This window comes from Suncus etruscus, chromosome 11, assembly GCF_024139225.1.
Source record: "Suncus etruscus isolate mSunEtr1 chromosome 11, mSunEtr1.pri.cur, whole genome shotgun sequence".
Lineage (NCBI taxonomy): Eukaryota > Metazoa > Chordata > Mammalia > Eulipotyphla > Soricidae > Suncus > Suncus etruscus.
In genome coordinates this window covers 108,938,994-108,964,635 of record NC_064858.1, presented here as the reverse complement: position 1 = coordinate 108,964,635, position 25,642 = coordinate 108,938,994, and the positions used below count along the sequence as shown (strand labels likewise).

The following is a 25,642-nucleotide window of genomic DNA, read 5'->3' as shown; positions in this document are numbered from 1 at the left end:
TATCACTCCAGCCCCTCAAAACACTTTTTTGTTTTGTTTTGGGCCACACCCGGCAGCGCTCAGGAGTTAATCTTGACTTTGAGCTCAGAAATTGCTCCTGATAGGCTTGGGATGCCCGGGATTGAACCTAGGTCCATTTTGAGTTGACCGCATGCAAGGCAATCACCCTACCACTCAGGCCCCACAAAATACTTTCTAAGACATCATTCCACTCTTCACTGTTCCCCAGTCAGAGATAATGTTCATTTAGAAGGCCGTGGATTCCCTTCTCGAAGGTTGTTGTGTATGTAAATATTTTGGGGGATTACTATGTTGCTCACCCTAATCTGATTAGGTGATTGTGCCCTACCCTAGGGTGTGACCTGGCATTCTGCCCCCACCCTAGGGTAGGACCTGATTCTGCTTCCACCATTGGTTGGTATCTGATCCCACCATTGGGTGGGACCTGACTCTGGACTATAAGAGCAAGGGTCTGTGGAAGGCGAGGGCTCTTGGCTGGCTGGAACTGAAGCTGAGTCTTTGGACTTCAGTTTTGTCCATCCGAATAAAGCAAATATTTCCACGAGCCTGACTGTCTGCGAGCTGTTTACCCGCCGTTTCACCTCAGAACCGTGGCAGACACGTGCTCCGAGCTGGAAGAAAAGGGCCTCATTCTCCATCCCTCCATCAGTCAACCTCTTCAGGGGCTGTCCTGCTACAGAAGGTCAGTCATGTTTTCATGCCTGAATAATCCCCAAGCCCTATGCCCAATTCTACTTTCATTGAGTCTTATACTGACATATTTGAAGTCTTTATTTAGAATTATTTTCAGATGCTTCTAAATAATGAAAGCAGGGGCCGGAGAGATAGCACAGCAGTAGGGCATTTGCCTTGCAAGCAGCCGACCCAGGATGTTCAATCCCGTTTGATCCCCAATTCTATTCCCAGTTCGGTCCTCCTTCAATCGGTGGTTCGAATCCCGGCATCCCATATGGTCCCCCGTGCCTGACAGGAGTGATTTCTGAGCAGAGAGCCAAGAATAACCCTTGAGCACTGCTGGGTGTGGCTCCAAAAACAAAAAAACAAAATCAAAGCAAAACAAAACAAAAAAGAAAGCAAATACCATGCTCAGGTCCTCAGGCTTGCTTATCCTAAATAAACACAGGGGGGAGGCATAATTTCCCATCTGCAGATTATGATGCTGTTGTGTCTTGGGTTGTTTGTTTTGTTTGTTATGTTTAGCAATGCCACCACCTTTCTTAGAAATCCCACTTCTGGGGCCGGGCGGTGGCGCTGGAGGTAAGGTGCCTGCCTTGCCTGCGCTAGCCTAGGAGGGACCGCGGTTCGATCCCCCGGCGTCCCATATGGTCCCCCAAGAAGCCAGGAGCAACTTCTGAGCGCATAGCCAGGAGTAACCCCTGAGCGTCACAGGGTGTGGCCCAAAAACCAAAAAAAAAAAAAAAAAAGAAATCCCACTTCTGGGGCCCAGGGGATAGCACAGTAGCCTTGAGTGCTGGTCTGGTGTAGGATACCTATCTGAGACCCACCCATTTCTGGGAGGGGTCTTGGGAACCGGATAATAGGTGTGACCTTACTTCCAAGACCCACACACGTGGTGGCTAGGGCCTAAATAAAGATGATTCTTCCTGAAGCCTGCCTGTGAGTGAGTGATTTTGCGTTTCACCTGGGCCTGGGACTCGCTGGCTGCATGGGGGATGAAGCCACGTGGCTGGGGCCTAAGCACAAAGGCCTCCATCCATCGCCATCCAGCCCCATCCTTAATTATTTCATGCTACAGTCTGGTAAGTAAGCAAAAGCTGTACATTTGATCCCTTGTGCCACAAGGGTTGACAGCTCTGCCAGTGTGTGCAGGCTCTGCAGTTAATGTAGCAACAAAGCATCATATTTATGTACTAAGTACAATCCTGGCAGCTCTGCTATCTGTGACCTTTGGTACCATGAATGACGCCCAGTCACACCAGATGTGCAGAAGCACAACAAAGCTTGGATCACCATGAGCACAGCAACTCCAAGACACCATGGCCAGAGGTGCAGCCATGAGCAAGCGTGGGAGGCTTGCAAGGTAACTGCGACCCCCCTGCGGGTCACACACGCTCAATCATGGTGCTTGCACATGGCTCACTGGGGTCTGCACTCTCAGTTGAAGCTCACAAGTTATACATTTGCTTGCTCGTGGGAATTTGAACTTTTACAGTGTGTGTGTGTGTGTGTGTGTGTGTGTGTGTGTGTGTGTGTGTGTAGCACGGGGGTGGTGCTTGAGGCTTACTCCTGGCTCTGTGCTCAGGAAACACACCTGTCAGTACCCAGTGGATCTATATAGTGCTGGAGAGAGTCGAACCAGTATCAGCCACGTGTAAGAAAGTTCTTTAAAACGTATAGTATCTTCCTCATCCCCACAATGAGCTACTTTTAGTACCATAAGATGAGTTTTTTCACTGGTTGTTTTGACAAATATCTGGCAACTTTCTTTTCTCCTTGGGAATCCATAGAAAGCTCATGTGCTGCTCTCTTCCTGAGCTGACAATCCGGATCTCACATTTCCACCTCCTCTGTGGGCCTCGTTTTCATTTTCCAGTTTGCTCTTGGTTAGCCAACGAGATGCTTTTTTGGATCTCTGGGATTTTGTATGTTTGACATTTTTTTTTTTTTTGGGCCACACCCGGCGGTGCTCAGGAGTTACCCCTGGCTGTCTGTTCAGAAATAGCTCCTGGCAGGCATGGGGGACCATATGGGACACTGGGATTCGAACCAACCACCTTTGGTCCTGGATTGGCTGCTTACAAGGCAAATACCGCTGTGCTATCTCTCCAGGCCCGTATGTTTGACATTTGAGTCAGCCTTTCCTGGGTTTTCAAGACTAGGTTCTCCAAGTTTTAGATGTAAAGGGGGCGGGGCAATGGCCCAAAACGTAGGAGAGACCAGCCCCTGAGCCTAGTCAAGTCTGGCCCCAAAACAGAACCGACAAAAAAGTTTTAGTTATGTAAACGTCCCATCAGCACCTCTCATTCTAAAACAAATTCGACTTTCTTTTCTCCACCCAACTCTGTACTCCTCATTGGGTTGGTTGTTGATGCCCCCCATTGTACTCAAGTAGGTTTCCTGGAGAGGTCTGGGGTTGGGGAGACACATGGGGGGAGGGGAGAGAAAAAGGAGGGAGGGAGGGAGAGGAGGGAGGGAAGGAGAGAGAGAGCGAGCGAGCGAGCGAGCGAGCACGACCAAGCGAGCCAGTGCAAGTGCTAGAAGATGGAAGATGGAGACATTACAAAGACAAATGCACTTTATTGCTAAGGCAACAGCATCACACAGGGCTGAGGCAGACCCCAGGTGGCCAAGGTCACATTGGGGTGGGGCATCTGATTCACATTGAGACACAGGCTGAGGTCATCCTTCTCTTGAAGGACCAGCAGGGTGACAACTCAGGAAAGTTTAGGGTTAGGGACTTAACCTGCTCTGTCTGAAATCCAGGGGTCCCTCCACAGGACTAGGTCAGCCTCCAGGGGATGGGAAACAAGGTGCATGGTACAGCTAAGATCTCCAGACTAAACCAAAGTCCAGGCTCCCTGGCACTATTAGCAACTAGTTATCTGGGCGTTGATGAGTCCCACTAGCCTCGGTTTTCTTTAACAAGGGGATTCAACTACAGTCCCCTCACCCAGAATTTCCCAAATTTGTTTAGACCCATCCCCTACCACTTAAAACAAATAAAATAAAAATAAGCACTTGCCCACTGGAAATCTACCTTCTTTAAGCAAACAAACCAAAAGTGTCCTCCACTGCGCTCAGAGCTCCGCACTGCTCCCCCTGGATTGTTCCAGCACCCCAGTGTCCCCCTACTAACAAGGGCAATGTCACCCACTTTGGCAACGAGTGCTTACACCCAAGGATGAGCTGGACCAATGTGCTCAGCAATTACAATTAAATAATAGGTGGCTCTGTAATTTGCAAGATAACAACAACAATGAAGATGCAGAATTTTCACAATGCAAGTCTTCCCCTCCGTAAATACCTCCTGATGAGTGGCTACCTGCTGTGTGGGAACGGAGTACAAAAGGGAGGCGGGGCACGTGGGTCAGCTGTGAGCAGGGCCTGTACTAAGGAGCGGAACTGTCAGTGGCTTCCACCCAAAGAAATGCCAGCCCTGGGTCACTGAGGACTGAGACACAGCTTGCACCCAGCGTTCAAAGAACAGGGAGAGGCATCCTGAGACATAAATATCCCTTGTTAGGAGGGTACATACTGCTGTGTCCCCTAAATGTGAACAAGGACCTGAAGGACCCTTGATGACTCTGGGAGAACCCTTTTCGTGCTTTCTTACACTCCAAGGCACCCCAATGAGTGGATGGAACCCTGGGCTGGACTGGCTCAGGGCCTGGTAGGGTAAGGAGGAATGATCATCCCTCAGGACCCCATTTTGAGAGCTAAATGAGGTCAGCCTGCTGCGCGGGGCCCCCCCCCCCCCACATGAGGTGGTTCTCCAGGCTGTCCTGGAACTACATCTGGGAGAGGGTGACATGAGCTGTGTGGGCTCTGGCCCTTCTCCATTCTGCTGCCCAGTGGAGAACTGCCCCCGTCGGTCAGCAGAGCATGGGCACTGCCTCTCCCCTGTGGGGACTGGGGAGCACAGGTTCTCTCTCTCCTGGGTGGGAGGTAAGCATGCACAGGGGGAGGAAGAAGGCGCTTGGAGGCCACTCAGTTCTGCCACATGGGTCACCAGGGACAAACTTCCATTTTGACTGGCGCCTTAGACCAGGCCAAGGTGCTGTGGACTGAGAGAAGGGATGGCACTGGCCACTGGGCAGCGTTCTCTGGGAGCCTGGATGTGCGTGGTGTTCTACTTTCTTCACTTCTCGGGCCTCTCGGAAGGTGGGTTCTGGGCTGCTGGCCCAAGCATGGGGAGGAAGCCAACTCGACCCTAGCTGCTTCTGGGTACAATGTTTCTATGGTGAGGGGATGAGGTGGGTCCTGGGGGCTGATTAAGTATCTTTTGGCTGGCAGAAGTGGCTGAGGGGAACTATGACTTTAGTCACCTCCATTTGGGTCATCCTTGGGAAGTGGAAGGCCAGCAGAAGGACGAGGGAGAAGCCCTATGTCCTCTACCCCTCACCTGCCACCCCAGGTGTTAGGTTACACTGGAACCCATCAGCACAGAATGGTAGCAGGAGAAACTGGAGGTGAGTTGGGGTGAGGGCCAGTTCTTTAGCATGGAGTACAAGGAGAGGGGAAAGCCCATCAGGCTCTAGATTTGTGGGCTTGGAGTTATGGGAGGTATAGGCATCTCTGTCCCTGAGGAACAGGTGCCTTTCTCCTGCCTGCCTGCGCCCTCAGAGCCAGCCACTTTTTGGCTTTGGCAGGGGCATCCTCAGGAAAGGCCTCGCCTCCCAGCCTCTACCCTCTACACACATTTTCTTTGTCAAACACACAGCAACTCCTCGTGACTGAGGTCTTGAGGGACTGGGGAAGGACTGTGGTCTATCAGGAAAGGGGACTCTGGCATTAGATGGGGCAGGAGAGAGGATGGAACTCAACTCCTGAGTGGGTGAGAAGGACTGTTGGGCAGCAGCCAGCCTCAGGCCCGGGCACACAGCTCCAGAGGAGCAGCCTTGCCCGGGCACCGTCACAGGCTACTCTAGTCAGGAGATCTCATTGCCAAACACCTCGAGGACAAGGGGTGTGAGCTTCATGCTGCTCTCAGGCTGGAAGGAGAGGCAGCGGTACTGCTTGGAGTGTTCTTCGTTGAGGCTTCGCAGGTCAGCCAGCTTCTGGATCATCTTAGCGTAGAGCTGGTGGCTGCCTGGGGGTGGGTGGCGACAGCGGATGTAGGTCTGCAGCGTGTTGGATAGCCGGTCCTGGATGGCTTCGACGAGCGCAGCGTCCTGCACCCCTGGACGGTCTGTGGGCACAGGGAGGTGAGGGAAGGGGCACAGGTCATCTCACTTCTCGTCATCCTCCAACTCCACTCTCCAGTGTGACCTCTGCCCTGGGACATCACATCCCCCCCTAGAGCTGGTAAGTCACTGAATTTCAGGCCCAGATTCCTCTGTGGGCTCACTTGACCTCCCTAAAGACTGTCTTTTTGCCAGAATCCTACTGCACTATCATTTCTGGCCACAGGCTTCATAGTTCTGCTTACTCTGCCTGGAACTTAGCGCTGTATCCACCGCCCCACCTCTTCCTAGCAGTTCTATTTGAAATGCTCCTTGTTGAGGCTCCTCAGATTCGGCCAGATTTTGAATTATATTGGCATTGAGCTGGCTGCCTGAAAGACCAGCCTCAACAAGTCCATCTCTGATGACACATCCCACCATCTCCATGCCCTCAGTTATAATATGGTTTTTCCTTTTGTTGTACCTTTCCATAGTATCACAAACTTCTTTTGAAAACTCTCGTAGTATCAGCATTAAGAATTAGTCATTATGGGCTGGCGAGATCGTGCAGTGAGTGGAGAGATAGCGTTTGCCTTGTATGCAGCTGATCCGGGACAAACCCAGGTTAGATTCCTGGCATTCCCTATGGTCCTCCAGACTGTCAGGAGTAACCCCTTAGCACTGCTGGGTGTGACCCAACCCCCCCCCAAAGTATTAGTCATTAAATTATATTTGTTTACTGTCTCCTTCTACATTTCATAGGTGAAAAGTGTGTCCTTTTTGCTATTGAATCCCTATGCCAGGCACAGAGCCAGGGACCTAGTAACTCTTCAGTGAGTGATTACTTACTGAGTGAGTGAGTGAGTGATTGAGTGAATGAATGAGTGCTTGCTAAGTAGGGGGAGGGAAGCCCCTATATCTTCCTTGAAAAAGACCTGGAGTCTGTGAGCACTCACATATTTCCTGAACAGTCTGAACTGAGGTATGAAGGCCCCATTGGTCTTTTGATTTTCACAATTTTTTTTTTAAAAATATGGAACACTTCACGAATTTGCGCATCATCCTTGCACAGGGGCCATGCTAATCTTCTCTGTATCGTTCCAATTTTAGTATATGTGCTGCCGAAGCGAGCACGATTTTTACAATTTTTAAAAAAACTTTGTTTGATGGATCACACCTTGTGGTGCTCAGAGGTTACTCACAGAGTTGTTCAGGAGTTGCTGTAAGCAGTGTTCAGGGGATCCTGAGGTACCTGGATTGAACGTGTATGCAATAGATGCAGTGGTCGGCAACCTTTTTTTTCAACTGAGCCAAATCTCGCCAAAACCACGATTGAAATTTATTTTGAGAGCCACACAGGGTGCGCACTGACAGAGGCTAGGAGCAGAGTCCTGACTCCTGCTGCGGCCGCCTGGCACACAGAGGAGCCAAATTAAAAGTGTAATGAGCCACATGCGGCTCATGTGCCGCAGGTTGCCGACCACTGATATGTATGCATCCTAGTCTTTGAGCTACACCCTGGCCTCATAGTCTCTTCTCCACTAGTGTCAGGGATTGAACCAAGGGCCTCACACATGCAAGGTTTGTGCTCTACTACAGAGCCACAACCCTAGCCTTGGGCTTCCCCTTTTGGATCTCATCATCAATATAAGATCCCAGGACCACAATAATCTTGTTTTTCTCTTCTTACTCCAAACAGATATATAACAGCTGAATGGTTCAAAATCAGCCAGGTGAAATTTTAGATACATTGTCTGGGTAGAGCCCATCTATCAGGGTCTTGTGTAGGATTGCTTAGGAAAGTGTATTACAGTAAAACTTGATATTGGGAGCATCTATTGCCTGTGTGCAGCCTGAGAAACTCACTTATCTCGGAATCCAATCTATAAATCTACTACAGAATCTCAAGGGCAAGTGAAGCACAATAAGGAATATATTACTATGCACACACCATGTGGACCATTTACAAAACCAGCAAAGTGGGATCTCTAACCCTTGCCTATCACTTCCTTCTGACATGAGCCAAGTTCCCAAGTTTCCTATTGCAGGGCCCAGTACCTGGGGAGACAATGCAGATGGCCATAAGTAGAACATGTTCCTCTTCATGCAAGTTCAACTTCTTCAGTCCCACTTGGAACTTGATGAGGGGCTCAATCAGCTCCAAACTGTGTCCAGCTAGAAAAGAAAAGGACTAGATTGCTGCCTAAGCCCCTCTCCTATGATCATTTATGATCTGAATAGGGTGAAACCAAGGTCTGGAAGATGGTAAAGAGGATGGAGGTAGAACTCAGACGCACCTTTGGTCACATCAGTGATATCATACTTGTAATCCTGGCTGCCACAGGTCCATGACATATCATCCATGGTGAAAGATTCATTGGAACGCAACATGATCACTTCAATGGCACTTGACTTCAACAGCACAATCTGGTCTTCAGAGGTGAGGTCTCTGCCAGGGGCCAAAGCAGGGGTCAGGTTAGAGGTTAATAACTACCAGTCATGCACATCAATGCAGTGTTTTGACAAGTAGATACATATCAAGTAACGAGTGTGTGACCAGCTTGCCTACAGAGGAATTTAGGACTTGACCGAAAGATCAGATTATTAAAAGAGAACAACTTAAGAAAAATTGTGTACCAAGGTGAGAAGTTAAGAAGCTCAGATATTAAGACAAGAAAAACTCAGTGACTTGCCAGAATCTCCCAGATCTAAGCAATCAGATCTATTAGGGATTAAAAATATAGCCCGAGGCATTTTCAAGTTATGGAATAAATATGGCGGTCATACCAAAGGTATGGCCATAAACCTTTATTTTATTTATTTTTATTTTTATATTGGCACAGATGTTTATTCTGGGGAGGGGGTTATACACAGTGGTGACCCTGATGCTCAGGATACCCTCGCCTTACCAGGGGTTAGGGGGGGGGCAGGCAAAGGGATTTTGGCATAAGGTACACAGTGGCAGTAGGCCTGAAGGGGCCAGGAAGGAAGGACTGGGGTGTAGTGTGTTCTGGCAGCTCCCAGTGGGGAAACTGAGGCTTGTGTGGGGGTAACCCCTCGACCTGGGCTACAGGGGGAGGCACGGGCAGCCCCCACTCTTCTTCCGGGGGCCTCTGGGCGGGCTGGGTGGAAGCTCTTGCTCCTGGAACTGTCGGACGCCCAAAAGCCTCGTCCACGTTGAGGCGCAGTTTGGCAGAGGCCTCGAAGTAGGCACACGGTGGGAGTTACTGAAGGAGGTGGCCGCAGACCGGGACACCTGGCGCTGGGCGTCCAGACCGGCCTTGCTCCGACCAAGGCGACGGGGAAGGAAGTCATCACGGTCCTTGGCTCGCAGGATCTGCGTGAAGAGCTTGTTCACTTCATTGAAACTCTGCGGGTCGTTGATGGCGACCACCAGCAGGAAGCCGTGGCCCGCACATTGCTGCTCCTGCATAGCCCCGAACTCCTCCTGGCCCAGTGTCCAGGTGTCTAGCCGGCCGGGATGCCATCCACGGCGCACATCTCGGTGTACGAGTCCTCGATGGTGGGGTCGGGGCGTAGTGGACACGAAGTAGGACTGGATGAACTGGGTGGTCATTGCGCTCTTGCCCACGCTCACCAGCATGTGGGTTTCGCTGGGCGGAGTGCGGAGGGGTCAGAAACCTTTATTTTTGAAGTTATATACTTCCTTTTCTTTTTTTTGGGGGGGGGGTCACACCCAGCAGTGCTCAGGGGTTCCTCCTGGCTCTATGCTCAGAAATCGCTCCAATAAGCCCGAGTGATTTATTTTATAAGTATAAAATAGCAATTCTCAACGATGAGAAGGCATCCTTTCTTTCATAGATGAATTGAGCCATCTTTCTTAGTGGTGTACAAAGTAATATTGGTTCATAACTACTGGCTTATCAGTGCCAATGAAGTAGCTACTTTCTGGCTTTGAGCTCTCATTCCTTTGGGTATTAGAAATGAAATAACAACAACAACATAAAGAAATAATAGTCACTTCAGCAGCTCCAGCTCCACATCACGCCACATTTCTTGAGGGCTGAAGTGTGTGACCACCCTATAGACTGGGACACCTCTTGTTGATTTTTTTCCTTTTTATTTAAACACTGTGATTACAAAATAGTTTATGATTGAGTTTGAGTTTTTTTGGTTTTTGTTTTTTGGCCACACCTTGTGGTGCTCAGGGGTTACTCCTGGCTGTCTGCTCAGAAATAGCTCCTGCAGGCATGGGGGACCATATGGGATGACGGGATTTAAACCAACCACCTTAGATCCTGGATCGGCTGCTTGCAAGGCAAATGCCGCTGTGCTATGTGTCCGGCCCTTGAGTTTGAGTTTTACAATGTACAGCACCATGAACAATCCTCACCACCAATGCCCCGGTTTTCCCTCCTCCTCCTCCTCCCATTTATCTCCTCCCCCTTTCTTCCTTTATTTTTCTTTTTATATACAGTGGTTTGCACTATTGTGAATGGAGGCGTACTGTGCATATCAAGTTATCTCCGTCTACACCTAGTTATTGTCCAGAATGATCGGTTCCATTATCATTGTACTAGTGGTCCCTTTTCTGTCTTAACTGTACTACTCTACTAATTGACTATTTGTGGCAAGCTTCCGATCATGGACCCATCTTTCTGGCCCTCCTCTCTATTATCTATGGATATTATTACTGTAACCTTACCTGCTAGTAAGACCTGCCCACTTCTGGGAGGGGTCTTTGGGAGGTATCAAAAGATTGCCTCAGGGGCAGGAAAGGGATTGATTTGGAGGACTGATTGGGAGATGGAGAAAGATTCAGCAAGGAGAGTGCTGGCAGGATGGGGAGTTAGGACAGACGAGGTTTAATGCAGGGCTGAATAAGGATCCAGCGTAAAAGGGTATGGTAGGCCACGCATATTGGCCAGGGTCTGAATAAAGCTGATGTCTCCTGAAGCCTGACTGCTGTGGATGATTTCCTCGCCGCTATCCTGAACCCTCAGACCCGCCGGCTGAAGGGAGTTGTAGATGCGTGGCCCAGGCTGGAGGAGAAAGGCCCCTCCATCCCCTCACCATCCATCACCATCCAGGGCTGTTATTCTACAATTACCACACCATCTTTTATTTTTCTTATGGCCCACAAATGAGTGAGATGTATGTCTATCCCTTTCCCTCTGACTCTTTTCACTCAGCATAATACTCTCCATATCCATGTACATATAAGTGCACTTTATTACTTCATTTTTTAGCTGCCTAGTATTCCATTGTGTAGATGTACCATATTTTCTTTAGCCACTCATTTGTTCTTGGGCATTTGGGTTGTTTCTAAGTATTGTAAATAGTATTGCAATGAACATAGGCGTGCAGAGGGGCTTTTTTTTTTTGTATTGTGTTTTTGTGTTCCTAGGGTATATCACTAGACACTTCTGGATCATGTGGGAGCTAAATTTCTAGTTTTTTGAGGAATGTCCCTATTGTTTTCCAAAACAGACTGGACCAGTCAGCATTCCCACCACCAATTAACTATAGTTCTTTTCTCCCTGCATTTACATCAGCACTGGTCTTGTTCTTTGTGATGTGTGCCTGTAGCTAGAGACCTTAGTTAATTACTTCCATGGCTTTTTCCCCTCTCTTTGTTCTCTGATCCTTCTCAGTATAGTATTTGTACTGCTCTACCAACCCTGTCTTCAGGAAATCTCGGGATCACTTGACCTAATTCCTATCTCACCAGAACTGCTTTGCTTCGGAGCTACATCATAACTTTTAGTTGTTTCCCAGAGAATCCTGGAATTGTCTTTAATTCATATGTTACTGAATCAGGGACATGTCATTCCTGTACTCAGAAATCCTCACTGGCTTTCAAACATCCCAGAAAAAACCCTGGACTCCAAGACTTGGTCCAGCCTATTTTCTGCAAATCTCAACAACATTCCTTTCTAGCAACACCAGCCTACTCAACAACCAGATGTGTGTTCTCAACACTGCCATGGCTTTGTAGTGTGCTACATCTCAGCCAACAATGTCCTTCTTCTGTCCATCTATTCTTTCTGGCCTTTAGTCTGGTGAGGCCTGCCTTGGAATCTCACACTTGTAATCTCTTAGGAAAAAAGAGCCATTTCTTTCCTATATACCTTGAATATCGTCTGTTCTCATACTTTGCCCTTTTCATGGCAGTTCTGTTCCTTATATGCTTGTCTCTCACTCTTAACTATAAGCTAGCTGGGGGCCAGCACCTTTATGTTCCTCATATACTGATCATTGAGTCCTGAGAATAATGAGAATATCAGTAAATGTGTTTATGTGTTGAAAGAACAATGAATAGCTCCTCTATTCTGAGCCATGAGCTGGGCTTGTCAGAACAATGACAAGAAAAAAGGAGAGCCCATGGACTAACTTGTTTCCACCCCCCCTTCCTTTCTCTTCGTGATTTGTGTATGTACACCGGATCATATGTAGACAGGCTCCTTCTTTACTCTATGACTCTACTTTGGTACATTAAGGAAATAGGAAAGGCTGGGTCAGAGTGATAGTGTAGCAGGTAGGACCTTGCATGCATCAGACCCTGGTTTGAGTCTCGGCATCCCATATGGTCCCTGAGCCTGCCAGGAATGATTCCTGAGTGCAAAGCCAGGGTCACTCCTGAGCCCCTCTAGGTGTGGCCCCAAAACAAAACAAAAGAAAGGGGTATTAACTGATGAAATTACTGTATCCGCAGGTCACAGATGATGCAGAATGAAAAAATTCACATGATTAGGATGGCTATCAGTGGGTCTGCATCGAAAAAAAAAAATGACAAACTACCAGAGTCGAAAGGTTTCTTAGAGGCCAGGTGGTGCAGTTTCTCCTCTAGAGGTCCTGATAGATTACTTACATGAACTGCACGATTCTCCCAGTGCCAAGAAGTCGCTGGCCTCTAGCTATGGCCATCAGGAGAACATCTCTTGGGTGATATTCTCTTCTATTACAGAGTTCAATCCACACAATGATACACGAATCCATTGCTTAAAGTTCTGGCCTCTAAAGGGACAGACCAGAATCCTCCACTGACTATTAGCTATCCTTGAAAGCTGCTGTTCCTCCACTTGTCTCTTCTCTAGAAGAGACAATCCATATGACGGTGTCTTTCTGTCCGTCTTTATCAACTGTCTCTAGTGTTCACAGGTGTTCGATATTAACACTTTGATAAAATCTTGAAAAAACACAGAAGCAAATAAAGGTTTCCCATAACCACTATGAATATATTCATATATTTCCTTCCTACGTTTTTCTATGCAAATATATTTTCCCTCCCTCAACATAACAGTTTTTAACATATTCAAATCCATGCTAATTAAGTGCCTCACTTCCTACAGGATAATTTTTTCCTTCCTTCCTTCTTTCCTTCCTTCCTTCCTTCCTTCCTTCCTTCCTTCCTTCCTTCCTTCCTTCCTTCCTTCCTTCCTTCCTTCCTTCCTTCCTTCCTTCCTTCCTTTCTTTCTTTCTTTCTTTCTTTCTTTCTTTCTTTCTTTCTTTCTTTCTTTCTTTCTCTCTCTTTCTTTTTGTTCCTTCTTTTGTCATCCAATAATACTGAAATTATTGCTATGGAATTTTTTTCATCATTTCAATAGTCTACATAATGTTACACCACATCATCAGCATACAATAAAAAATTCTTTATTTTCTTTGAGGATTTTGGGTCACACCTACAGGCACTCAGGGCTTAGTGTTTGGGGATTACTCTTGTCAGAACTCAGTGCCAGGGACAGAACCCAAGGTTCTTGCTGCAAAGCCTGTTCTCCAACCTTTGAGCTATCTCCCCAACTCCCATTCACACATTTTGGATATCTTCGTTGCTTCTTCGTCTTTTGCTATTAAAAACAACATTGTGAGAAACCTCTTTGCACATTTCCTTTTTCTTTTCTTTTCTTTTTTTTTTTTTTGGTTTTTGGGCCACACCTGGCAGTGCTCAGCGGTTACTCCTGGCTGTCTGCTCAGAAATAGCTCTTGGCAGGCACGGGGGACCCTATGGGACACCGGGATTCGAACCAACCACCTTTGGTCCTGGATCGGCTGCTTGCAAGGCAAACGCCGCTGTGCTATCTCTCCGGGCCCTTCCTTTTTCTTTTGAGGAAGGGACCTCCCCTGAAATGCTCAAGGTTCTAGAACCATTTGTAGTGATACCAGAGCCACCAGGACTATTCTCATCAGTGCTGAGGGGACCATGAAGATGCTGGAGGTTGAACCCACGGCCTCACTTTTCACCTCTTGGAGCTATTTCTCAGGCCCCATAACCCTTTTCCAACGCCCACTCAAAATGGATAGTCAGAATTCACCATCGAATATTCCATGGATACTTAGAGAGATTCCAGTGGACATCTCCTAGCTTTAGTGGTTCAGACATGCTACTTCTGTGAAAGAAAATCTGAATTCAACCCCTCAATTCAACCTCCAATTATCACCCCTAGTATGGAAAAATAGAGCTGGCCCAAGTGTAGTTCACAGTCAGAACAGAGAAAGATGAAAGCTGGGGATAAAGGCAAATAGGTAGGAGGACTCATTTCTGCAGGAGAGCAGATACTGTCCCTCCTCCCTAGCCCTTTGTAATATTCATCACCAATCAGTTTTCACCTCTGTGGCCAATTCTAGACACCTGTGATATGCTCTCATCTTGCTCATTCCCGTGCATCCAGCCCCTCCCCTCCTGGATTCCCATGGTACTCCAGCAGGTCCCTTGTGGAGTTCTTATCTTTACAAGCCATTGTTTATGTGTAGGTTCCTGACAGAGATGCTGAAGGCCAGGGACTGAGTCCCAGTCACTTTCATCTCTTGCTTACAGAAGCCATCCTGTTGTGTTATTGTTAGATGAATGAATAGATATGGAGGGAAGGGTCATAGTGAGGGAGGGAAGGACTCTTACCTTCCCCACACCCCCAGGTTGGGGACCCAGAATGAAGATCCTGGTATAGAAAGGACAGTGAGGGGCCGGGCGGTGGCGCTGGAGGTAAGGTGCCTGCCTTACCTGCGCTAGCCTAGGAGACGGACCGCGGTTCGATCCCCCGGCGTCCCATATGGTCCCCCAAGCCAGGAGCGACTTCTGAGCGCATAGCCAGGAGTAACCCCTGAGCGTCACCGGGTGTGGCCCAAAAACCAAAAAAAAAAAAAAAAAAAAAGAAAGGACAGCGAGGTCCAAGGCACTAGGCCCAGAGGGCAGGGTTCTCTGCTGTCCCATGCCTGGTCCTAAGTTCTTCTCATGATGGTTCACAGACTGCTCCTGGCCATTTAGTTATTGTTTCTGCTATCACTTTCTTGGGCAAGGCTGAGGGAGGGAGATCTGTAGGGCATAGACTGAGGCTAAGGAAGGTGGGAGTATTTGCTTAACAGCACAGTTCACACCCAGTTAAGCCCATCCAGTTCTACTCCATCTTGGTCTCATGCCCACATTGGAGTCCCAGACACTCAAACCCCCACCACCCACACAGAAGTCTTGCCCTGCCCTCCCCACACCCTATAACCCCACCTACAGGCAACAAGATCAAAGCCAGAAGAGATGTAGCTCTGTGTTCTCTCACTTAGAAAAACAGAACCCCTAAGCTCAGAGACTGGCAGGGCCAGAGAGAATGTTGGGCCCCACTGGAAACTGGGCACAATGGTTCCGGTCAGCTCAGCAGCCCCCTCTGTTGGTCATAGAATGCATCCACATCAGTACTCCCCCCCCCAACAAAAGCTTTTTTTCAGTTTTTCATTTCTATGAGGACACATTCTGCTCTGGGACTTCTTGCTCAAGAGAAACCAGCCCAAACATTTGGACATAAATATTACTGATTCTTTTGAATAGTTGGGTGGCTCCTGTTTCTGCTCATTGATACTGCACTCTGACCATGATTACAGAACTAGACTAGGGAATAGAAAATGAGAAAATGAAGTTGGAAGGAAAAGAAGAAGGGTGAATAGTTTATCTTTGGGTGGAAAAGAGGACCACATAGGACTAAATGGATCAGAAAATATATGGTGATGGTAAGGGAGGGGGCCCAGGACCTAGAAAAAAACGGAGACTTAGATTACTTTGTGGAGGGGGAGGCATAAGGGCAGAATGATTGGCCGAATGACTTTCTGTTTTAGGATAGTTTTTCCAAACGGGCAATTCCAACCACAGCTTCGAATCCCCAAACCTTAGCACACGGACCCTCTATTCCAACCAGATAAGGAAGGGTGAGTGTGCCTCACCATGGGATGACTACCCATTCTTGGAACAAGGATGAAAACCATTGTTACAAGGGTATTTCGGCACCCTGAAGTGTTTTTTCTCAAGCTGTTTACACAAAACAGGACTTTGGAACACTGGGCGTTTGCAAATAGTAACATGAAGAGTGGAGGAGAGAGTCAAGACTTGTGCTAAATGGAATGTGTTGTCAGTTCCAAGCAAAGGCTCCAGAGGGTAAATCCCAGCCCTTGGGTGATGTGTGGCTCCTGGTGGGCACACTCTTTAACCTGGGCTGTGAGAGTGGCCCTTATGTATGCAGAAAGCGTGTTTCAATGCTATTTAGTGTTTTTCTCTTTCTAACTTTCACATTTGTTTTAGGAAAAGCATTGTTGTTGCGAAGAGGCCTAAAAAATGTGGAGTCTGTTGGCTCAGGAAAAAAACACATGAGGAGTGTTGGCTTTAGCTCTATAGATTGCTGTCATCTAGCAATGCAGTAACTGGTGGATTATTTCAAGAGTTTTTCAAGAGCAGAAGGACGTGAAACATAATCAATGAGTCTCTCACTGTTTTCCATCCTAAGCTGGCCAACGTCAAATCACCTTCTGGCTTCTGGTATTCCAGCCCTGAGTCAGAGCAGCACTATCCAGGAAGCATCCCATCCCTTCTCCAGAACTGCAACTATTGCTACTAATTAGATTGACAATAATTTATTTTGATTTTGAATCAATTTTGATTCAAAATTGATTTTGAATTGACATTGATTATTTTCTGTTCGTTAACAATACTGAATATAAATATGTACATATATATAAAGGCAATATCACCATGGAATTAAGAAAGAACGAGCATATAAATATATCTGAATATAGATATAATTATTAGCCAATACATCTTATTTATTTTTTGTTTTTTTGGCCACACCCAGTGGCGCCCTGGGGTTACTCCTAGTTATGTGCTCAGAAATTGCTCCTGGCTTGGGGGACCATATGGGATGCGGGAGGATCGAACCGAGGTCCGTCCTAGGCTAGCGCAAGCAAGGCAGACCCCTTACCACTGCGCCACCGCTCTGGCCCCACCAATATATCTTCTAAGAGCTTTAACTTTAGGGTTTTAAGAATACTAATGCTGAAAAAGAGAGAATATGTGTACAGGGGAAGTGATGTGGATAGAATCTGGGCCTCCCACATACAAAGCACATGTTCCAGGACTTTTCTCTTTCCATTTCTTGTCCCTTTTAAAAATTGGAGTGAGGGATGCTCAGATCACATGATCAGCAAATCTGTCTCTTTAATATTCTTAAATTATTATTATTATTATTTTTTGGTTTTTGGGCTACACCCGGCAGTGCTCAGGGGTCACTCCTGGCTGTCTGCTCAGAAATAGCTCCTGGCAGGAACGGGGGACCATATGGGATGCCGGGATTCGAACCAACCACCTTTGGTCCTGGATCGGTTGCTTGCAAGGCAAACGCTGCTGTGCTATCTCTCTGGGCCCATTCTTAAATTATTTAATATATTTTTCTGGTTTTTTTTTATTTTTTGGGGCGAGGGGAATCCACACTTTCTACTGTATTTATGGTCAAAGATCATTCCTGGTGGGGCTCAGGGGAACAAATGCAGTGCCAGAGATTGAAGTCAGGTTGGCTGAGTGCAAGGCAATCAATCACGCTATCTGCTATACTATCTCTCTGGCCCTGTTTCATAAATCTCTATTCCCTCTTTCTCTCCACTACTTTATTCTTTTTTTTTTTTTTTTTTTTTTTGGTTTTTGGGCCACACCCGGTAACGCTCAGGGGTTACTCCTGGCTATGTGCTCAGAAGTTGCTCCTGGCTTGGGGGACCATATGGGACACCGGGGGATCGAACCACGGTCTGTCCAAGGCTAGCGCAGGCAAGGCAGGCACCTTACCTTTAGCGCCACCGCCCGGCCCCTCCACTACTTTATTCTGGCTTGAAAATTAGGTATAGAAGATGATTTAATTAATTAATTAATTTTGGGGGAGAGGCTTTCCAAACTGTGCTCAAGTTTCCTAGGGCTTTTCCCAGCAACATGGGGCTAACCAACCTGGAAAGTTCAATGTTAGGGCCCGGGCATATGACACTGCTCAGGCCCAACAGTGCTCAGAGCTACAAGAACCATACCCTGCAGTAGTGGGGGTAGTTCCATGGATGAAATTAGGATCCTCTTGCATATGAGATTTATGCTAGTGGCCCTTGAATTATCCCTGAAACCCTATTGCAGATTTAATTTAAAGGGATAATATCAATGGGGGACACTGGCAGAGGCCAGTGGACATTGGTGAAGGGTGTGGCATTGAAACTGGTACACCTGAAACCCAACCATGAATAACTTTGTAATTTCATGGTAATTAAAAAAAGATAAATAAAGGAATAATATGAGGGTTAGATCCAAACCAAGTGCAGATGACACCACAGGAGACTTGGGGTGTTAGCCTGTTTCTGACACATCACTCCAACACTAGAAAGTGATCACTAGAAAGGTAACTGAACTTCTCTGGGCATCTGTTCTGCTATCCCCAAAAGTGGGTGATGGAAAGCTCTCCAGTGGAGGCCTGCAGAACAGTGATGACTCAGCTAAACTTTCTCAAACACAGATTCATGGGTCTGCCCCCTGAAATTTTCTATTTTTTTAGGGGGGCCTTCCAGTGGAGACCAGAAGGCCTGCTGGACAAATTCTAAAAGAGCTGTAACACTCCCTGAAATATTCTAATACAGGAGGACTGGGTTGGGTTTGATTCTCTGACTTGGATTGAGTTAGCTAGTGATCTCTGAGCCTTCTTCCAGTTCAGCCTAGAATCTCACTGTTTCTCACATGCCTCTTACCTGAACCCTGGGATCATCTTGGCAAAGCCTATGACCTTCTGGATGCTGTAACTGACCAGGTCAGCCAGATGGGGCAGCATGGAGAGCTGGGACAGGTCCAGGGTGACTGAAGGGTCATCTGGGTCTTCTTCACTCAGATCCAGGTTGGAGAAACTGGTAGGCTCCATCATGTCTGGGGAAAGATGGTGGAAGAGAAGGGACTATTTAAGGATACTTGAGTCCGGCCTCCCCCTACTTGTTCCTGGCAGCATTCAGCGGGGACCCCACAGTGGACCCCTCTCTACACAGTGCATGCTTCATCCCAGGGTTGGTTCTCTTTGGGGTTCTCCTTGCTGGTCTCTCCTCAGAGTGGGATAGTCAAAGCAAACATCTGAGATGCTCTAAGAACAAATCTTCCTGGGACTATGTATTGTTCCTAGTGATTTTAGATCACAAATTACTTGGAACCAGACAATGTGCAGACTCATTAATAATCAAATAATTGACAAAGAACATATTCACATTTTTGGAGGGGGTCACACCCAGCAATACTCCTGGCTCAATACTCAGAAATTACTCTTGGTGGTACTTGGGGGGATTGTATGGAATGCCTTGGATTGAATCTGAGTCAGCCATATGCAAAGCAAGTGTTCTACATACTGTATTATTTCCCTGGTCCCAACACATCCACATTTAAACAAAATTTATACATTAGAAACAAATATTATAGTGCAAACTCCAAAGTGAGAAATAGGCAACCCTGAGGCTGTGCTAAGTTGCTAAAAGAGACATATGTTGGTGTACTATTGAAAGTAATCTAGAAAGATATTTGATTCTAACATGGCAGATCCTATCATTACTTACAGTTCAGTTTGATTTCCATGAATTCCTCACAAGGACAAATTTGAAGTAAGTACAAATATTTAACAACAGAATACTGTCAACTTAATACTGTTAGGAAACATCTCTAGATTTAGAGATGTTATTGAACATTTATAGCCTAAAGCACTCTGGGGTCTTTGAAAGTGATATCCTAAATAGAGAATAAATAATATACTATAAAAAAAAACAAGACCCAAGACTATGTATAACACAGTGCTATTTCTGAACATATGTATTTAAAAACTGGAAAAGAGATATATCACAAATTTGACATTGATTATATATATATATATATATATATATATATTTTTTTTTTTTGGTTTTTGGGTCACACCTGGCATCGCTTAGGGGTTACTCCTGGCTCTATGCTCAGAAATTGCTCCTGGCAGGCTTGGGGGACCATATGGGATGCTGGGATTCGAACAGATGACCTTCTGCATGAAAGGCAAATGCCTTACCCTCCATGCTATCTCTTCGGCTCCTGATTATCTTTTTTTTAAAAAAATTTTTAAAGCCAGTCAAATTGAGCAGTTGGGGGGGGGGTTATATACCAACTTTTGTGATACTAATGTTTTTTTTTTTTTTTTTTTTTTTTTTGGTTTTTGGGTCACACCCGGCAGTGCTCAGGGGTTACTCCTGGCTCTATGCTCAGAAATCGCTCCTGGCAGGCACGGGGGACCATATGGGACGCCGGGATTTGAACCACGGACCTTCTGCATGAAAGGCAAACACCTTACCTCCATGCTATCTCTCCGGCCCCTGTGATACTAAGGTTAATAAGTTCTGCTAAACCACTCCATCGGACCAGCTAACATTGATTATCTTTGGTTCTCTATGTTTATATTATCTGGCTATCTGCAATGTGCAGTGAACATGCATTCCTTTTGTATAGTTTTGTTTTCTGTTTTTAGTTTTTTGTTTTTGGGTCACACCTGGGGTTACTTCTGGCTCTGTGCTCAGAAATAGTCCTGGGCAGGCTCCGGGGACCCTATGGGATACCGGGAATCAAACCACCATCCTGGGTTGGCCACATGCAAGGCAAATACTCTACCATCTCTCTACCTACTATCTCTCTGGCCCCCTTTTGTATAGTTTTATTCTAATTAAAAAGTTAACTATTTTGAATGAGAAAAGGCATGCTTGAGTGAACATCTCATGGGTGGGAGTAAAAGTACCTCAAGTCAATCACAACTGAGAAGAGGAACAATTCCTAAACAAAAAGGCATGATGAAAACCTGACGTCCACGCCCATTGATGACATGCTCCCTGGCTCCCGTGGAAACAATCAATATGCCATTAAGAGAAAAGAAAGAGCAGGAAGATGGGTTGAGAAACCTAACACGGGCCGGCCGAGGTGGCGCTAGAGGTAAGGTGTCTGCCTTGCAAGCGCTAGCCAAGGAACGGACCTCGGTTCGATTCCCGGGTGTCCCATATGGTCCCCCCAAGCCAGGGGCGATTTCTGAGCGCTTAGCCAGGGGTAACCCCTGAGCATCAAATGGGTGTGGCCCAAAAACCAAACAAACAAACAAAAAAAGAGAAACCTAACACATAGGTGGGGTCCCTATGAGTCAGGGGTTGCTGACAGTCTGTGCAGCAGTCGCTACTTCTTGTCTCTCTGGTCAATCCCAGGTGGATAGACACTATTATTTCATTGCTCTCTCTGTCCTGCTGCTTTGGATCCGTCCACCTATGCTGGATCTGGTTGCAGACCCATTGCTGAATGTGAGCACAGCAGAGAGTGACAGTTCCCAGAGAGAGGGAGCTTGTCGATGTCTGTGTCTTGCAGTTCCCAATATAGAGGGCAGCAAAAGAGGAGGGATGATGATCCAGGGCAAAGGAGGAGAGGTAGAAAGAAGGGTTAACTTAATTTACCTGGGGGCCGTAGGAGGCAAAGTCGGGTGATCCTTGAGTGCAAAGTCAGTAGTAAGCCTTGAACATTGGGGGTGTGACCCAAACAACTAAAATAAAACAAAACAAAAAAAGATTCCTCTAGGGCAGGGCCACAAAACGTTGTACGGAGGGCCACAAATGGCCCTCGGGCTGCGAGTTTGAGACCCCTGGGTTAAGAGAACCCTAAGAAGAAAAGCAACGATCCACTCTATCTCAGAAGACTGGGAAAAGGCAAGAACAAAGACACAATGCAAAAGGGCCAGCCTCAAGATAAATTTAAGGGGGGTCAGGCTACCTCCTGGCTGGGAATAGGAGGGGGAAGAACCTAGCTTAGAAGACATATCGTCTGTAGATAGGTCTTGTTGGTTAGAACCCCAGCCTGGCTGCTTCCCCAGTGTAGGCAATGGGCGTTACCCCTTTGGGGGGAACAAAAGGATGGTTGTTTGAGAACACTGAGGAGCCAAGAGTGGAAGAGCTACTCTTCTCCTGGTGCTGGGTGCAAAACAATTCTGGGCTCCCTGGGAAGAAAGAGTGCTTACCTGCAGAAGTAGGGAAGTGGTCTGAGCAGGAGGAGGATGAGTCCCCTGAGAAGCTGGGTGTGTGTCTGGAGCAGGACCCAAAGAGATGGTTCCCTGAACCCTCAGGATTACGAACTGGAGGCTGAAAGGAAAAGAGGGGGCATCAGGCCACTTTGTATGGGAGAAGGGGCCTCTTCAGTGCCAGAGGGACAGCCCTTGTCCTTTCCCAGCTATGCCAGGATGCCTGACTGCATCCCAGGCCTGCCACAGGAGCTTTCACCCTACTGCATGCCCCCACCACTATCCTTCCAGGCCAGCAAATATGATGATGTACAAAGATGTACCCGGAAGTGGGTGAAGTCGGAGTAGGTGGGGTCGTAGGTCTTGTGGTGGGCCTCCAGCAGGATGGAGATGATGTGCTGCTGCTCCTCCGACAGCTTGGGCCTCAGGCTGTCCTTCAAGGCCTCCTCTTCCTTCCGCTTCAGGATCATCTCCCGCTTCCGCTGTACCTCCTCGTCTGTCAGGATGACTGGGTTGGGGCAGAGGAGAGGGAATGGGCCGTTAGGAGCGGTGGGCCTGCAACACTTCCCAGAAACCTCCCTTTGATTGCTAAGGGCATGATGTAGGAAGGACCCTTACTACACAATTAAAACTCTTAGGGGCCTTCCTGTTCCAGGGCACTCCAAGCCTACTCTACAGGTGGAAAACGGGGTTTTTGCTATTGATAAGGCAGGTGCGTGGGAGAGGACGAAAAAGAGCTGAGAGGTGGGATGGTTCATATATTAGGACATCTAATTGACCAATTGACTGTTCTGAGAACCGAATGAAGCCGGAGCTCATTACATATTCATTCTTTGCCACACCAAGAAGGACATCAGGGTGCACAGAGGGTGAGTCACTGTATGGACAGTCACAGGGCTGGATGCTGGGACCTGCACAGGGGACCCTTCCACATGGCCAGTCCCACATCCCAGTTGCCACACATGGAACGCGGGCACTCGACCCCATTCCAAGAAAGCCATTTTAGATTCACTGCAAAATACCTCTCTTCTTGCCCGCCTGGTCTTAAAGCCTCTGCCCAAGTTACTTTCACTTCCTCTCGATGTACCCTAAAGAATACCTCATGCTCTAATCTGGCTAGTTCGGGTGACTGCTGATGAGGAGGCTCCGTTTCACCCTCATGTTTATGCGGGGCTTCAGGGCCCAAGCCTGCCTCATTGGGCTGGGGCAGCTGCCCGGGAAGGTGGGGCTGAGAGCAGGGATGCCTGGCACCACAGCCAGGTAAACAGACCTCCTGGCCAGGGCTTGCAGAGTGCTGACGGCAGGAGTGGGCACTGGGGCCCTCAGCCTGTAGCTACTTGCTCTGTGTTGGTGCTACCGTCACATCTGCCCACAGAACTGGAGTTTCACAAGAGTAGGGAAAGGAAACAGAACCTGAGTGGGTGGGTTCAGGGTTTTGAGAAAAGCCTTTGGTCTTTGGTCTACGACCCTCAGGGACCGGGAGAGATGTTGGTAGGGGGTGAGGAAGAGCCCGCGTGGGTGGAACTGGACAACCAGAGCCGCAGGCACACCAGGAAAGGAGCCTGAGGCCCCAAAATGGTTCATTCCCTCCAAGGCTGAGGTAAGCTTCGCCCAGAGGAGTCTGGGAAGAGGCCACGCCCAGGCGACTGACTCATCTCCCCAGAGAACTGCCAACCCTCCTCCCACAGAGGGTGTCTGCTCAGACCCCAAGAGGTCAAGTGGGGTGGGAGAGGTAGGAGCCGGTGCAAGCCTTCGCCCGGGGAATCCAAGATTAGGTGTCTGGTCTTTCCTGCTCACCGGAGGGGTGGGTGGAGGTGATGAGACCGAGCTGTAGGGGTGGGGAGGCTGGCTCTGCCAGTCATGCCAGGGGTGCCCATAGTCATCCTCTCTGCCCGGCTCTGATGACCCTTTGTGATCATTTAAGGTCACTTCCCTCCCCTGAAACTGCTTTCTGAATCCTTCTTGCTCAGTCCAGGTTCTCCACAACTTCACTTCTTTCTGTCTCTCCAATGCCATTTCCTTCTGCTTCTCGACTGCTCCATTGTTACCCCTGCCCCAACTTCCTGCCTCTCTCACCTGGAAAGGGAGACCCTCTCACAGCTAAGGGGGGGGGTGTCTGTGGTTGATAATTAAGAGTGGCCTAAGGGGGTGTGAAAGACAGACTCAGAAAGAGAGACGCAGCAGAGTGGGAGATGAGCTACGGAATGGATGCAGAGAGGCTGCTTAGTTTAAAGGCCATGTGAGAAATATGCACATGGGGGATAGGGCCTTGTAATAAAGCTGATGTCTCCTGAAACTTCATCTGACTGCCTGTGGATCATTTCTTCGCCGTCACCCTGATACCTACAGACCCGCCAGGCCATTGGGGCTGCGGGCACCAGGCCGGGCTGAGAGAAGGCCTCACCATCCATCCATCCATCCATCCATCCATCCATCCATCCATCCATCCATCCATCCATCCATCCATCCATCCATCCATCCACCCATCCATCCATCCATCCACCCATCCATCCATCCATCCACCCATCCATCCATCCATCCACCCATCCATCCATCCATCCATCCATCCATCCATCCATCCATCCATCCATCCATCCATCCATCCATCCATCCATCTATCCATCCATCCATCCATCCATCCATCCATCCATCCATCCATCCATCCATCCATCCATCCACCCACCCACCCATCCACCCACCTCTAGGACTTAAGAATTAATAATTAATACAACACTCCATAATTGATGTTGAGGGCCTGATCCTAAGTACGTTTCCATTTGTGCTGCAAGCTTGTCCAGCTGGACCTTCTCTTCCCAGTAGCTCTGCAAGTTCTGCTCGAGTTGTCTCATAGTTTTCTCTGACCTCGAAGAAGTCTTAACCTGCACTGAGCCCTCATTCCTTTTCTTTTACTTTTTTTTTTTCCTTTTTTTCCTTTTTGGGCCACACCTGATGATGCTCAGGGGTTGCTCCTGGCTATGGGCTTAGAAATCGCTCCTGGCTTGGGGGACCATATGGGACACCAGGAGGATCGAACTGTGGTTTGTCCTAGGTCAGCACGTGCAAGGCAAATGTCCTACCACTTGTGCCACCACTCCAGCTCATTCCTTTTCTTTTTGAGCTTTGTTTCTAACTGGTAGTGCTCAGGGTTTCCTCCTGGAAGTGCTCCAGGCACTATATGTGGTGCTGGGGACTAAACTGAGGTTAGCCAGGTGTTATCCATTGCTCCAGCCCTGAGCTGTCATGTCTTATTTCTGTCATATGTCTAGTTTTTCTCACATATATTGAATCCCAATTAATTTTCACTCTATTACATTTTAAGTGAGTGTCGTTTCCAGAAAACGCCTGTGCAGAGAATGCTGAAGTTCAGTGTCTCCTTCCCTGGACTAGGCTTCTTAGGGGCTGGGATAGTTCTCATGCTTTCCCCACAAAGACTAGCTCAGAGCGGCTTCCTGACATACCCAAAACATCAAGATGGATTGTACCTACTACACGCTAGCCACTGTT

General features: G+C 47.8%; 1 protein-coding gene, 2 non-coding genes and 1 pseudogene across 3 annotated transcripts in view; all 4 read right to left on the bottom strand.

Annotated features, from left to right (window-relative positions):
• Positions 1 to 5,414: 5,414 nt before the first annotated feature.
• The window catches only part of VDR (vitamin D receptor), a 62,835-nt gene continuing 42,607 nt past the window's right edge, over positions 5,415 to 25,642 (bottom strand). Inside the window, exons 4-9 of the mRNA XM_049783220.1 lie at positions 22,462 to 22,646; positions 22,139 to 22,259; positions 18,849 to 19,020; positions 8,162 to 8,313; positions 7,923 to 8,039; positions 5,415 to 5,890 (exon numbers count right to left, since the gene is read on the bottom strand). Of these exons, the coding sequence (XP_049639177.1) occupies positions 5,631 to 5,890; positions 7,923 to 8,039; positions 8,162 to 8,313; positions 18,849 to 19,020; positions 22,139 to 22,259; positions 22,462 to 22,646 (1,007 nt within the window). The 3' untranslated portion in view covers positions 5,415 to 5,630. The remainder of the gene's footprint in view (positions 5,891 to 7,922; positions 8,040 to 8,161; positions 8,314 to 18,848; positions 19,021 to 22,138; positions 22,260 to 22,461; positions 22,647 to 25,642) is intronic.
• LOC126023435 (U6 spliceosomal RNA) lies at positions 6,892 to 6,998 on the bottom strand. Its single transcript, XR_007500558.1, has one exon. It is a non-coding gene; the product is annotated as a U6 spliceosomal RNA (small nuclear RNA).
• On the bottom strand, positions 8,932 to 9,468 carry LOC126022898 (ras-related protein R-Ras-like; annotated as a pseudogene).
• Positions 18,659 to 18,720, bottom strand: LOC126023771 (U7 small nuclear RNA). Its single transcript, XR_007500834.1, has one exon. It is a non-coding gene; the product is annotated as a U7 small nuclear RNA (small nuclear RNA).